General features: G+C 58.8%; 1 protein-coding gene across 6 annotated transcripts; it reads right to left on the bottom strand.

Annotated features, from left to right (window-relative positions):
• Window positions 1–971: 971 nt before the first annotated feature.
• PGAP4 (post-GPI attachment to proteins GalNAc transferase 4) lies at window positions 972–11440 on the bottom strand. 6 transcript variants are annotated; one of them, XM_075581593.1, is made up of 4 exons: window positions 11259–11440; window positions 3998–4044; window positions 3882–3895; window positions 972–3759 (listed from the first exon to the last, which is right to left on the bottom strand). In XM_075581593.1, the coding sequence occupies exons 1-4, from the start codon at window positions 11418–11420 to the stop codon at window positions 2432–2434; spliced, it is 1551 nt and encodes a 516-aa protein (XP_075437708.1). In that variant the 5' UTR covers window positions 11421–11440; the 3' UTR covers window positions 972–2431. The 6 variants fall into 6 exon arrangements, with proteins under 6 accessions (XP_075437708.1, XP_075437709.1, XP_075437710.1 ...); XM_075581594.1 differs by having other exon boundaries at window positions 11283–11440; XM_075581595.1 differs by lacking the exon at window positions 3882–3895 and having other exon boundaries at window positions 972–3809; window positions 3976–4044.
• Between the last annotated feature and the right edge of the window lie 457 nt (window positions 11441–11897).

Raw genomic sequence — 11897 nt, 5'->3', positions numbered from 1 at the left:
CCCAGCTCCTAACTGACACTCCCTGTCTGCACACAACATTGTATCTTCTTTGCAGCATGAGAATCTGTCAGCCATAGTGGCTTTAATGCAGCAGGTGATAGGGGTGAAAAGGCAGTCCCCAGAGGCTGCTGGGAATTGTAGTCCACTCAGGACCTCTTCTCTATTAGCGCCGCGTGCGTGATCTCTACTGCGCATGTCTGAAGCTGTAATGGCCGCCGCTACTCTTAACTGAGCATGCGAGACTTCCAAGAGCTCGTGCACACATGTAAGGGCCACCTGTCCATTCAGCAAGTTGCCAGAACCTCCTTTGCTTGCTGAATGGACAGGACTCACTGCAGTTCCTTCCCCTCATACAGAGGTAACAGGAAGGGTTCACAGCTTTAGTGTTAGGACCTGCATTTTTGGTTATACCTTGACGTGGTATGCAGGCTTACGACGCTTTGGCCAAAGGGTTTAACTAAATAACCAAGTTATTACTATTATTATTCAAGTATTTAAACTTTATACTCATTACCATATATGTCTTGTCAATTTGAGGTAGCATTGGGCACCCCTGTCTTCTGTTGTATACATTTGCCACACTCACTAGCACTCATTTTGGCATAAATATATATTCATGATGTGGTGGATGTGGGAGTTTGAGCTATCTGGGAAGATGTGTGTTATTCATGTACAGATACGAGAGACAGAGAGGACACAGATACAGAGACGAGAGACAGGCACATAGACAGACAGAGAGGACACAGACACAGAGACGAGAGACAGGCACAGAGACAGACAGGACACAGATACAGAGACGAGAGACAGGCACAGAGACAGACAGACACGGACACAGGCAGAGAGGAGAGAGACAGAGAGGACACAGAGACGAGAGACCGACATGGATACAGGCAGAGAGGAGAGAGACAGAGAGGACACAGAGACGGGAGACCGACACGGATACAGGCAGAGAGGAGAGACAAATGAGACCATTTCTAATAATGTTCTTTTTTAATTACTTTTTGATTGTTTCTTGAATTTATTTTTACTAGTTCATTATAAAAGTAATTTCTCCTCCTACACCAGTGGTATGCAGTCAGACAATAAAGGGATTGTGCCGGAGTGTATATGCCTCATCACATGAGCACAGGAAAGTAGTTTCTCTGATAAGACACTGATATCTGCATGGAAACCCGTTCTGTGCCGCATGTTGGGGGGGACACAAGTGAGAATAAGCAGCAGGAGTATGCACGTGAACACTCTACCGCAGCAGGCTTCAGGCCTATTACCGGAGTATGCACGTGAACACTCTACCGCAGCAGGCTTCAGGCCTACTACAGGAGTATGCATGTGAACACGCTACTGCAGGCTTCAGGCCTACTACAGGAGTATGCATGTGAACACTCTACTGCAGGCTTCAGGCCTATTACCGGAGTATGTATGTGAACACTCTACCGCAGCAAGCTTCAGGCCTATTATCGGAGTATGCACGTGAACACTCTACTGCAGGCTTCAGGCCTATTATCGGAGTATGCACGTGAACACTCTACTGCAGGCTTCAGGCCTATTATAGGAGTATGCATGTGAACACTCTACTGCAGGCTTCAGGCCTATTACCGGAGTATGCACGTGAACACTCTACTGCAGGCTTCAGGCCTATTACCGGAGTATGCACGTGAACACTCTACTGCAGGCTTCAGGCCTATTACCTGAGTATGCACGTGAACACTCTACAGCAGCAGGCTTCAGGCCTATTACCGGAGTATGCACGTGAACACGCTACTGCAGGCTTCAGGCCTATTACAGGAGTATGCATGTGAACACGCTACTGCAGGCTTCAGGCCTATTACAGGAGTATGCACGTGAACACTCTACAGCAGCAGGCTTCAGGCCTATTACAGGAGTATGCATGTGAACACGCTACTGCAGGCTTCAGGCCTATTACAGGAGTATGCATGTGAACACGCTACTGCAGGCTTCAGGCCTATTACAGGAGTATGCATGTGAACACGCTACTGCAGGCTTCAGGCCTATTACAGGAGTATGCATGTGAACACGCTACTGCAGGCTTCAGCCTATTACCGGAGTATGCATGTGAACACGCTACTGCAGGCTTCAGGCCTATTACAGGAGTATGCATGTGAACACTCTACTGCAGGCTTCAGGCCTATTACAGGAGTATGTATGTGAACCCTCTACTGCAGGCTTCAGGCCTATTACCGGAGTATGCATGTGAATACTCTACTGCAGGCTTCAGGCCTATTACCGGAGTATGCATGTGAATACTCTACTGCAGGCTTCAGGCCTATTAAAAAAATAGATATAAAATTTATAAAAGTTGTGAAAAAAATAATGTTTATCATTTGCTTTAGGATAGGCCACTTTATATTTCTCTCGTGATAAACACCTCTCCCCACACTATGCGTCTCTGCCGCAGTGGGCGGGGCCTGGGTCACAGCAGCTGCGGATCCTCCATGGATCCCCTGAGTGTAGAGAACATCCCCACGTGAGTCACCATGTTGGGTTCCACGGCCCACGCCCGCTCCCCCCGCTTCTCCAGCTCCCGGTACAGCGCCGTGTCCTTTGCGTTCCCCGGCTGGCACTTCATTTCCTGCAGGTACCCCAGTGCCCGCCGCGCAGAGGCCTCGGAGAACAGCATGGCAGGTGTGCAGCATTCCGTGGCGGGCACCACGTTGTACAGTGCCGGCGATGCCCGCCTCAGCTCCAGGAGGTAGTGACGCCCCCAGAGCTCCGCCAGTAGCATGGCGTAGGCAGCGAACGCCACAAAGAGGCGCCAGCTGAACGGCGTTTGGCGGAACACCCTGCTGTACAGCCAGGTCAAGGTCAGCCCTGCCAGCGAGCCCAGTCCGAACCACTCCAGGATCCGCATAGGCTCTGGGTTCAGATACCCCTGCAGCCTCTCGGGGTGGTAGAGTTTAGCGTAGAGGGCTCCCCCCAGAGGCTTGTGGGGGAATCGCACCCGCACCAGCTCGAAGAAGGCGCGGAAGAAGTCCACCTGTGGCACCGCGTCGTCCTCCGCGAGCAGAACATACTCCGGGGAGAGAACCTCCAGCGTGCGCGACAGGCAGAAGGCGTAATCCTGCTTCTCGCGCTCGAAGCGGTTGAGATCCTCCTCTTCCTCCTCCATCCCCCGCGAGGGGCGCTCCACGGAGGGCAGGAAGTGGGAGAGGAGGCAGGCGTCTGCGTGCGAGGCGGGCGAGGGATCCACGTTGCAGAGGAGGAGGCGGAAACGGGAGCAGTCCGGCCCGCAGTCCGAGAGCCGGTCCAGGAACCCGCGGGCCACCTGCAGCGAGTAGTGGTACTCGGGGCGTCGGCGTGTCGTTATGATGGTGATGGCGAGGGGGACGTGCCCGCCGGGGGGGGGAGAGTGCAGCGGTCTGGCTGCGGTGCGGTCACAGGGGAGGGAGATGTTGTGAGGAGAGGCGAGAGAGCGGTTCCCGTGCAGAGAGGGCGAGGGGCGTTGGCGGAAGTATGTCAGGGCGTCGGCCGCCTCCTGCAGGTTCCGAGAGAGGAACTCGCGGCTCAGGCGCTCCAGGTGCAGAGAGCGGGAGAAGAGGGGCGAGTACAGGAGGCCACGGAAGGAGAGAGGGGTCAGGAGAAGGGTGAAGGAGAAGAGCAGGGAGACGTGGAAAGTGCGACTGCAGAGGAGCACAGACAGTCGCATGATGAGCAGTCTGTTCAGAACGCGCTCTCTCCCTCTCTCGCGCGTCTCACTCCTCCTGACGCTCTCCCGACTGCGGTATCGTCCCGCTCTCCTCCCTCTCTCGCGTCTCACTCCTCCTGACGCTCTCCCGACTGCGGTATCGTCCTGCTCTCCTCCCTCTGTCGCGTCTCACTCCTCCTGACGCTCTCCCCACTGCGGTATCGTCCCGCTCTCCTCCTCCCTCTCTCGCGTCTCACTCCTCCTGACGCTCTCCCCACTGCGGTATCGTCCTGCTCTCCTCCTCCCTCTCTCGCGCGTCTCACTCCTCCTGACGCTCTCCTCCTCCCTCTGCGCGGCGTTTCAGTTCCAGCATCGGCTCCTGTTACACGTTCAGAGCAATCCTGGGAATGCAAAATAAAACCTATTTGTCTCCTCCAGTAGAAGTCTGGGGTTAGATCCCGCTGCCCGCACACTGCCCACTGACCTTGCACTGCCCGCTGACCTCGCACTGCCCGCACACTACCCACTGACCTCGCACTGCCCGCTGACCTCGCACTGCCCGCACACTGCCCGCTGACCTCGCACTGCCCACTGACCTCGCACTGCCCGCACACTGCCCACTGACCTCGCACTGCCCGCACACTGCCCGCTGACCTCGCACTGCCCAAACACTGCCCACTGACCTCGCACTGCCCGCACACTGCCCACTGACCTCGCACTGCCCACACACTGCCCGCTGGCCTAGCACTGCCCTCACAATGCCCACTGACCTCGTACTGCCCGCACACTGCCCGCTGGCCTAGCACTGCCCACACACTGCCCACTGACCTCGCACTGCCCACACACTGCCCACTGACCTCGCACTGCCCACACACTGCCCACTGACCTCGCACTGCCCACAAACTGCCCGCTGGCCTCGCACTGCCCACACACTGCCCGCGGACCTCGCACTGCCCGCACACTGCCCGCTGGCCTCGCACTGCCCGCACACTGCCCACTGACCCCGCACACTGCCCGCTGACCTCGCACTGCCCGCACACTGCCCGCTGGTCTCGCACTGCCCACACACTGCCCGCTGGCCACGCACGGCCCACACACTGCCCGCTGGCCTCGCACTGCCCGCACACTGCCCACTGCCCGCTGACCTCGCACTGCCCACACACTGCCCTCGCACTGCCCACACACTGCCCGCTGACCTCGCACTGCCCACACACTGCCCGCTGGCCTCGCACTGCCCACACACTGCCCACAAACTGCCCGCTGCCCACACACTGCTCGTACACTGCCCGCTGGCCTCGCACTGCCAACACACTGCCCGCTGCCCACACACTGCCCGCACACTGCCCGCTGCCCACACACTGCCCGCACACTGCCCGCTGGCCTAGCACTGCCCACACACTTCCCGCTGCCCACACACTGCCCGCTGGCCTCGCACTGCCCGCACACTGCCCGCTGGCCTAGAACTGCCCACACACTTGCCGCTGCCCACACACTGCCCGCTGGCCTCGCACTGCCCGCACACTACCCGCTGGCCTCGCACTGCCCACACACTGCCCGCTGACCTCGCACTGCCCGCACACTGCCCGCTGGCCTCGGACTGCCCGCACAATGCCCGCTGGCCTAGAACTGCCCACAAACTTCCCGCTGCCCACACACTGCCCCCTGGCCTCACACTGCCCGCACACTACCCGCTGGCCTCGCACTGCCCGCTGCCCACACACTGCCCGCTGGCCTAGCACTGCCCACACACTGCCCGCTGGCCTAGCACTGCCCGCTGCCCACACACTGCCCGCTGGCCTAGCACTGCCCACACACTGCCCGCTGGCCTAGCACTGCCCGCTGCCCACACACTGCCCGCTGGCCTCGCACTGCCCGCACACTGCCCGCTGGCCTCGCACTGCCCGCACACTGCCCACTGGCCTCGTACTGCCCGCTGGCCTCGCACTGCCCGCACACTGCCTGCTGACCTCGCACTACCCGCTGGCCTCGCACTGCCCACACACTGCCCGCTGGCCTAGCACTGCCCACACACTTCCCGTTGCCCACACACTGCCCGCTGGCCTCGCACTGCCCACACACTGCCCGCTGGCCTCGCACTGCCCGCACACTGCCCGCTGGCCTCGCACTGCTCCTGTGAGAGTGAGTGACACTGCCCCTGTGAGAGTGAGTGACACTGCCCCTGTGAGAGTGATACTGACCCTGTGTGAGTGACACTGCCCCTGTGAGAGTGACTCTGCTCCTGTGAGACTGACACTGCCCCTGTGTGAGTGACACTGCCCCTGTGAGAGTGAGTGACACTGCCCCTGTGAGAGTGAGTGACTCTGCTCCTGTGAGCCTGACACTGCCCCTGTGTGAGTGACACTGCCCCTGTGAGAGTGACTCTGCCCCTGTGAGAGTGACACTGCCCCTGTGTGAGTGACACTGCCCCTGTGAGAGTGAGTGACTCTGCCTCTGTGAGAGTGAGTGACTCTGCCCCTGTGAGAGTGAGTGACTCTGCCCCTGTGAGAGTGAGTGACTCTGCCCCTGTGAGAGTGAGTGACTCTGCCCCTGTGAGAGTGAGTGACTCTGCCCCTGTGAGAGTGAGTGACTCTGCCCCTGTGAGAGTGAGTGACTCTGCCCCTGTGAGAGTGAGTGACTCTGCCCCTGTGAGAGTGAGTGACTCTGCCCCTGTGAGAGTGAGTGACTCTGCCCCTGTGAGAGTGAGTGACACTGCCCCTGTGAGAGTGAGTGACTCTGCCCCTGTGAGAGTGAGTGACACTGCCCCTGTGAGAGTGAGTGACTCTGCCCCTGTGAGAGTGAGTGACTCTGCCCCTGTGAGAGGGAGTGACTCTGCCCCTGTGAGAGTGAGTGACTCTGCCCCTGTGAGAGTGAGTGACTCTGCCCCTGTGAGAGTGAGTGACTCTGCCCCTGTGAGAGTGAGTGACTCTGCCCCTGTGAGAGTGAGTGACACTGCCCCTGTGAGAGTGAGTGACACTGCCCCTGTGAGAGTGAGTGACACTGCCCCTGTGAGAGTGAGTGACTCTGCCCCTGTGAGAGTGACACTGCCCCTGTGAGAGTGAGTGACTCTGCCCCTGTGAGAGTGAGTGACACTGCCCCTGTGAGAGTGACACTGCCCCTGTGAGAGTGACTGACACTGTCCCTGTGAGAGTGAGTGAGTCTGCCCCGGTGAGAGTGAGTGACTCTGCCCTGGTGAGAGTGAGTGACTCTGCCCCTGTGAGAGTGACTCTGCCCCTGTGAGAGTGAGTGACACTGCCCCTGTGAGAGTGAGTGACACTGCCCCTGTGAGAGTGAGTGACTCTGCCCCTGTGAGAGTGAGTGACTCTGTCCCTGTGAGAGTGAGTGACTCTGCCCCTGTGAGAGTGAGTGACTCTGCCCCTGTGAGAGTGAGTGACTCTGCCCCTGTGAGAGTGAGTGACTCTGCCCCTGTGAGAGTGAGTGACTCTGCCCCTGTGAGAGTGAGTGACACTGCCCCTGTGAGAGTGAGTGACACTATACCTGTGAGAGTGAGTGACACTGCCCCTGTGAGAGTGAGTGACACTGCCCCTGTGAGAGTGAGTGACACTGCCCCTGTGAGAGTGAGTGACTCTGCCCCTGTGAGAGTGACACTGCCCCTGTGAGAGTGAGTGACTCTGCCCCTGTGAGAGTGAGTGACACTGCCCCTGTGAGAGTGACACTGCCCCTGTGAGAGTGACTGACACTGTCCCTGTGAGAGTGAGTGACACTGCCCCTGTGAGAGTGAGTGAGTCTGCCCCGGTGAGAGTGAGTGACTCTGCCCCTGTGAGAGTGAGTGACACTGCCCCTGTGAGAGTGAGTGACACTGCCCCTGTGAGAGTGAGTGACTCTGCCCCTGTGAGAGTGAGTGACACGGACCTTGTGAGACTGACTCTGCCCCTGTGAGAGTAACACTGCCCCTGTGAGAGTGAGTGACCCTGCCCCTGTGAGAGTGAGTGACACTGCCCCTGTGAGAGTGAGTGACTCTGCCCCTGTGAGAGTGAGTGACTCTGCCCCTGTGAGAGTGAGTGACTCTGCCCCTGTGAGAGTGAGTGACACTGCCCCTGTGAGAGTGAGTGACACTGCCCCTGTGAGAGTGAGTGACTCTGCCCCTGTGAGACTGAGTGACACTGCCCCTGTGAGAGTGAGTGACTCTGCCCCTGTGAGAGTGAGTGACTCTGCCCATGTGAGAGTGAGTGACTCTGCCCCTGTGAGAGCGAGTGACTCTGCCCCTGTGAGAGCGAGTGACTCTGCCCCTGTGAAAGCGAGTGACACTGCCCCTGTGAGAGTGAGTGACACTGTCCCTGTGAGAGCGAGTGACTCTGCCCCTGTGAGAGCGAGTGACTCTGCCCCTGTGAGAGCGAGTGACTCTGCCCCTGTGAGAGTGAGTGACACTGCCCCTGTGAGTGAGTGACACTGCCCCTGTGAGAGTGACACTGCCCCTGTGAGAGTGAGTGACTCTGCCCCTGTGAGAGTGAGTGACACTGCCCCTGTGAGAGTGACACTGCCCCTGTGAGAGTGAGTGACTCTGCCCCTGTGAGAGTGAGTGACACTGCCCCTGTGAGAGTGAGTGACACTGCCCCTGTGAGAGTGACTGACACTGTCCCTGTGAGAGTGAGTGACACTGCCCTTGTGAGAGTGAGTGACTCTGCCCCTGTGAGAGTGAGTGACACTGCCCCTGTGAGAGTGAGTGACACTGCCCCTGTGAGACTGACACTGCCCCTGTGAGAGTGAGTGACACTGCCCCTGTGAGAGTGAGTGACTCTGCCCCTGTGAGAGTGACTCTGCCCCTGTGAGAGTGAGTGACTCTGCCCCTGTGAGAGTGAGTGACTCTGCCCCTGTGAGAGTGAGTGACTCTGTCCCTGTGAGAGTGAGTGACTCTGTCCCTGTGAGAGTGAGTGACTCTGCCCCTGTGAGAGTGACTCTGCCCCTGTGAGAGTGAGTGACACTGCCCCTGTGAGAGTGACACTGCCTCTGTGAGAGTGACTGACTCTGCCCCTGTGAGAGTGACTCTGCCCCTGTGAGAGTGAGTGACTCTGCCCCTGTGAGAGTGAGTGACTCTGCCCCTGTGAGAGTGAGTGACACTGCCCCTGTGAGAGTGAGTGACACTGCCCCTGTGAGAGTGAGTGACTCTGCCCCTGTGAGAGTGACTGACTCTGCCCCTGTGAGAGTGAGTGACACTGCCCCTGTGAGAGTGAGTGACTCTGCCCCTGTGAGAGTGACACTGCCCCTGTGAGAGTGAGTGACTCTGCCCCTGTGAGAGTGAGTGACTCTGCCCCTGTGAGAGTGACTCTGCCCCTGTGAGAGTGACTCTGCCCCTGTGAGAGTGACTCTGCCCCTGTGAGAGTGAGTGACACTGCCCCTGTGAGAGTGACACTGCCCCTGTGAGAGTGACTCTGCCCCTGTGAGAGTGAGTGACTCTGCTCCTGTGAGAGTGAGTGACTCTGCCCCTGTGAGAGTGACACTGCCCCTGTGAGTGAGTGACTCTGCCCGTGTGAGAGTGACACTGCCCCTGTGAGAGTGAGTGACACTGCCCCTGTGAGAGTGAGTGACACTGCCCCTGTGAGAGTGAGTGACACTGCCCCTGTGAGAGTGAGTGACACTGCCCCTGTGAGAGTGAGTGACACTGCCCCTGTGAGAGTGAGTGACTCTGCTCCTGTGAGAGTGAGTGACTCTGCCCCTGTGAGAGTGACACTGCCCCTGTGAGAGTGAGTGACTCTGCCCCTGTGAGAGTGACTCTGCCCCAGTGAGAGTGACACTGCCCCTGTGAGAGTGACTCTGCCCCTGTGAGAGTGACACTGCCCCTGTGAGTGAGTGACACTGCCCCTGTGAGAGTGAGTGACTGCTCCTGTGAGAGTGAGTGACTCTGCCCCTGTTAGAGTGACACTGCCCCTGTGAGAGTGACACTGCCCCTGTGAGAGTGAGTGACACTGCCCCTGTGAGAGTGAGTGACTCTGCCCCTGTGAGAGTGAGTGACTCTGCCCCTGTGAGAGTGACTCTGCCCCTGTGAGAGTGACACTGCCCCTGTGAGAGTGAGTGACTCTGCTCCTGTGAGAGTGAGTGACTCTGCCCCTGTGAGAGTGACACTGCCCCTGTGAGAGTGAGTGACTCTGCCCCTGTGAGAGTGAGTGACTCTGCCCCTGTGAGAGTGAGTGACTCTGCCCCTGTGAGAGTGAGTGACCTTGCCCCTGTGAGAGTGAGTGACTCTGCCCCTGTGAGAGTGACTCTGCCCCTGTGAGAGTGACACTGCCCCTGTGAGAGTGAGTGACACTGCCCCTGTGAGAGTGAGTGACACTGCCCCTGTGAGAGTGAGTGACTCTGCTCCTGTGAGAGTGAGTGACACTGCCCCTGTGAGAGTGAGTGACACTGCTCCTGTGAGAGTGAGTGACTCTGCCCCTGTGAGAGTGAGTGACACTGCCCTTGTGAGAGTGAGTGACACTGCCCCTGTGAGAGTGAGTGACTCTGCCCCTGTGAGAGTGAGTGACTCTGCCCCTGTGAGAGTGACTCTGCCCCTGTGAGAGTGACACTGCCCCTGTGAGAGTGAGTGACACTGCCCCTGTGAGAGTGAGTGACTCTGCTCCTGTGAGAGTGAGTGACACTGCCCCTGTGAGAGTGAGTGACACTGCTCCTGTGAGAGTGAGTGACTCTGCCCCTGTGAGAGTGAGTGACACTGCCCTTGTGACAGTGAGTGACACTGCCCCTGTGAGAGTGAGTGACTCTGCCCCTGTGAGAGTGACTCTGCCCCTGTGAGAGTGACACTGCCCCTGTGAGAGTGAGTGACTCTGCTCCTGTGAGAGTGAGTGACTCTGCCCCTGTGAGAGTGACACTGCCCCTGTGAGAGTGAGTGACTCTGCCCCTGTGAGAGTGAGTGACTCTGCCCCTGTGAGAGTGAGTGACTCTGCCCCTGTGAGAGTGAGTGACCTTGCCCCTGTGAGAGTGAGTGACTCTGCCCCTGTGAGAGTGACTCTGCCCCTGTGAGAGTGACACTGCCCCTGTGAGAGTGAGTGACACTGCCCCTGTGAGAGTGAGTGACACTGCCCCTGTGAGAGTGAGTGACTCTACTCCTGTGAGAGTGAGTGACACTGCCCCTGTGAGAGTGAGTGACACTGCTCCTGTGAGAGTGAGTGACTGCCCCTGTGAGAGTGAGTGACACTGCCCTTGTGAGAGTGAGTGACACTGCCCCTGTGAGAGTGAGTGACTCTGCCCCTGTGAGAGTGAGTGACTCTGCCCCTGTGAGAGTGACTCTGCCCCTGTGAGAGTGACACTGCCCCTGTGAGAGTGAGTGACACTGCCCCTGTGAGAGTGAGTGACTCTGCTCCTGTGAGAGTGAGTGACACTGCCCCTGTGAGAGTGAGTGACACTGCTCCTGTGAGAGTGAGTGACTCTGCCCCTGTGAGAGTGAGTGACACTGCCCTTGTGACAGTGAGTGACACTGCCCCTGTGAGAGTGAGTGACTCTGCCCCTGTGAGAGTGACTCTGCCCCTGTGAGAGTGAGTGACTCTGCCCCTGTGAGATTGACTCTGCCCCTGTGAGAGTGAGTGACTCTGCCCCTGTGAGAGTGAGTGACACTGCCCCTGTGAGAGTGAGTGACTCTGCCCCTGTGAGAGTGAGTGACTCTGCCCACCTCTGGTTCCTGGGCCCCTCTAACCTCCAGGCCGGAGCCTCCCGCACGGGTCAGGACAACACTCCTACTGTGATACTCCCCCTCCAACATGGCCGCCTGCTGCTTCAGCGTCTGCCCCTCCAACATGGCCGCCTGCTGCTTCAGTGTCTGCCCCTCCAACATGGCCGCCTGCTGCTTCAGCGTCTGCCCCTCCAACATGGCCGCCTGCTACTTCAGCGTCTCCCCCTCCAACATGGCAGCCTGCTGCTTCACCGTCTCCCCCTCCAACATGGCCGCCTGTTACTTCAGCGTCTCCCCCTCCAACATGGCCGCCTGTTACTTCAGCGTCTCCCCCTCCAACATGGCCGCCTGTTACTTCAGTGTCTCCCCCTCCTACATGGCCGCCTGCTGCTTCAGCGTCTGCCCCTCCAACATGGCCGCCTGCTACTTCAGCGTCTCCCCCTCCAACATGGCAGCCTGCTGCTTCACCGTCTCCCCCTCCAACATGGCCGCCTGTTACTTCAGCGTCTCCCCCTCCAACATGGCCGCCTGTTACTTCAGTGTCTCCCCCTCCTATATGGCCGCCTGCTGCTTCAGCGTCTCCTCCTCCAACATGGCCGCCTGCTGCTTCAGCCCGCAGCACTTTAGCCTGACCCCCAC

The sequence above is a fragment of the Ascaphus truei genome, unplaced genomic scaffold (assembly GCF_040206685.1).
Source record: "Ascaphus truei isolate aAscTru1 unplaced genomic scaffold, aAscTru1.hap1 HAP1_SCAFFOLD_1436, whole genome shotgun sequence".
NCBI lineage: Eukaryota > Metazoa > Chordata > Amphibia > Anura > Ascaphidae > Ascaphus > Ascaphus truei.
This window is presented reverse-complemented; position numbering and strand designations above follow the sequence as displayed.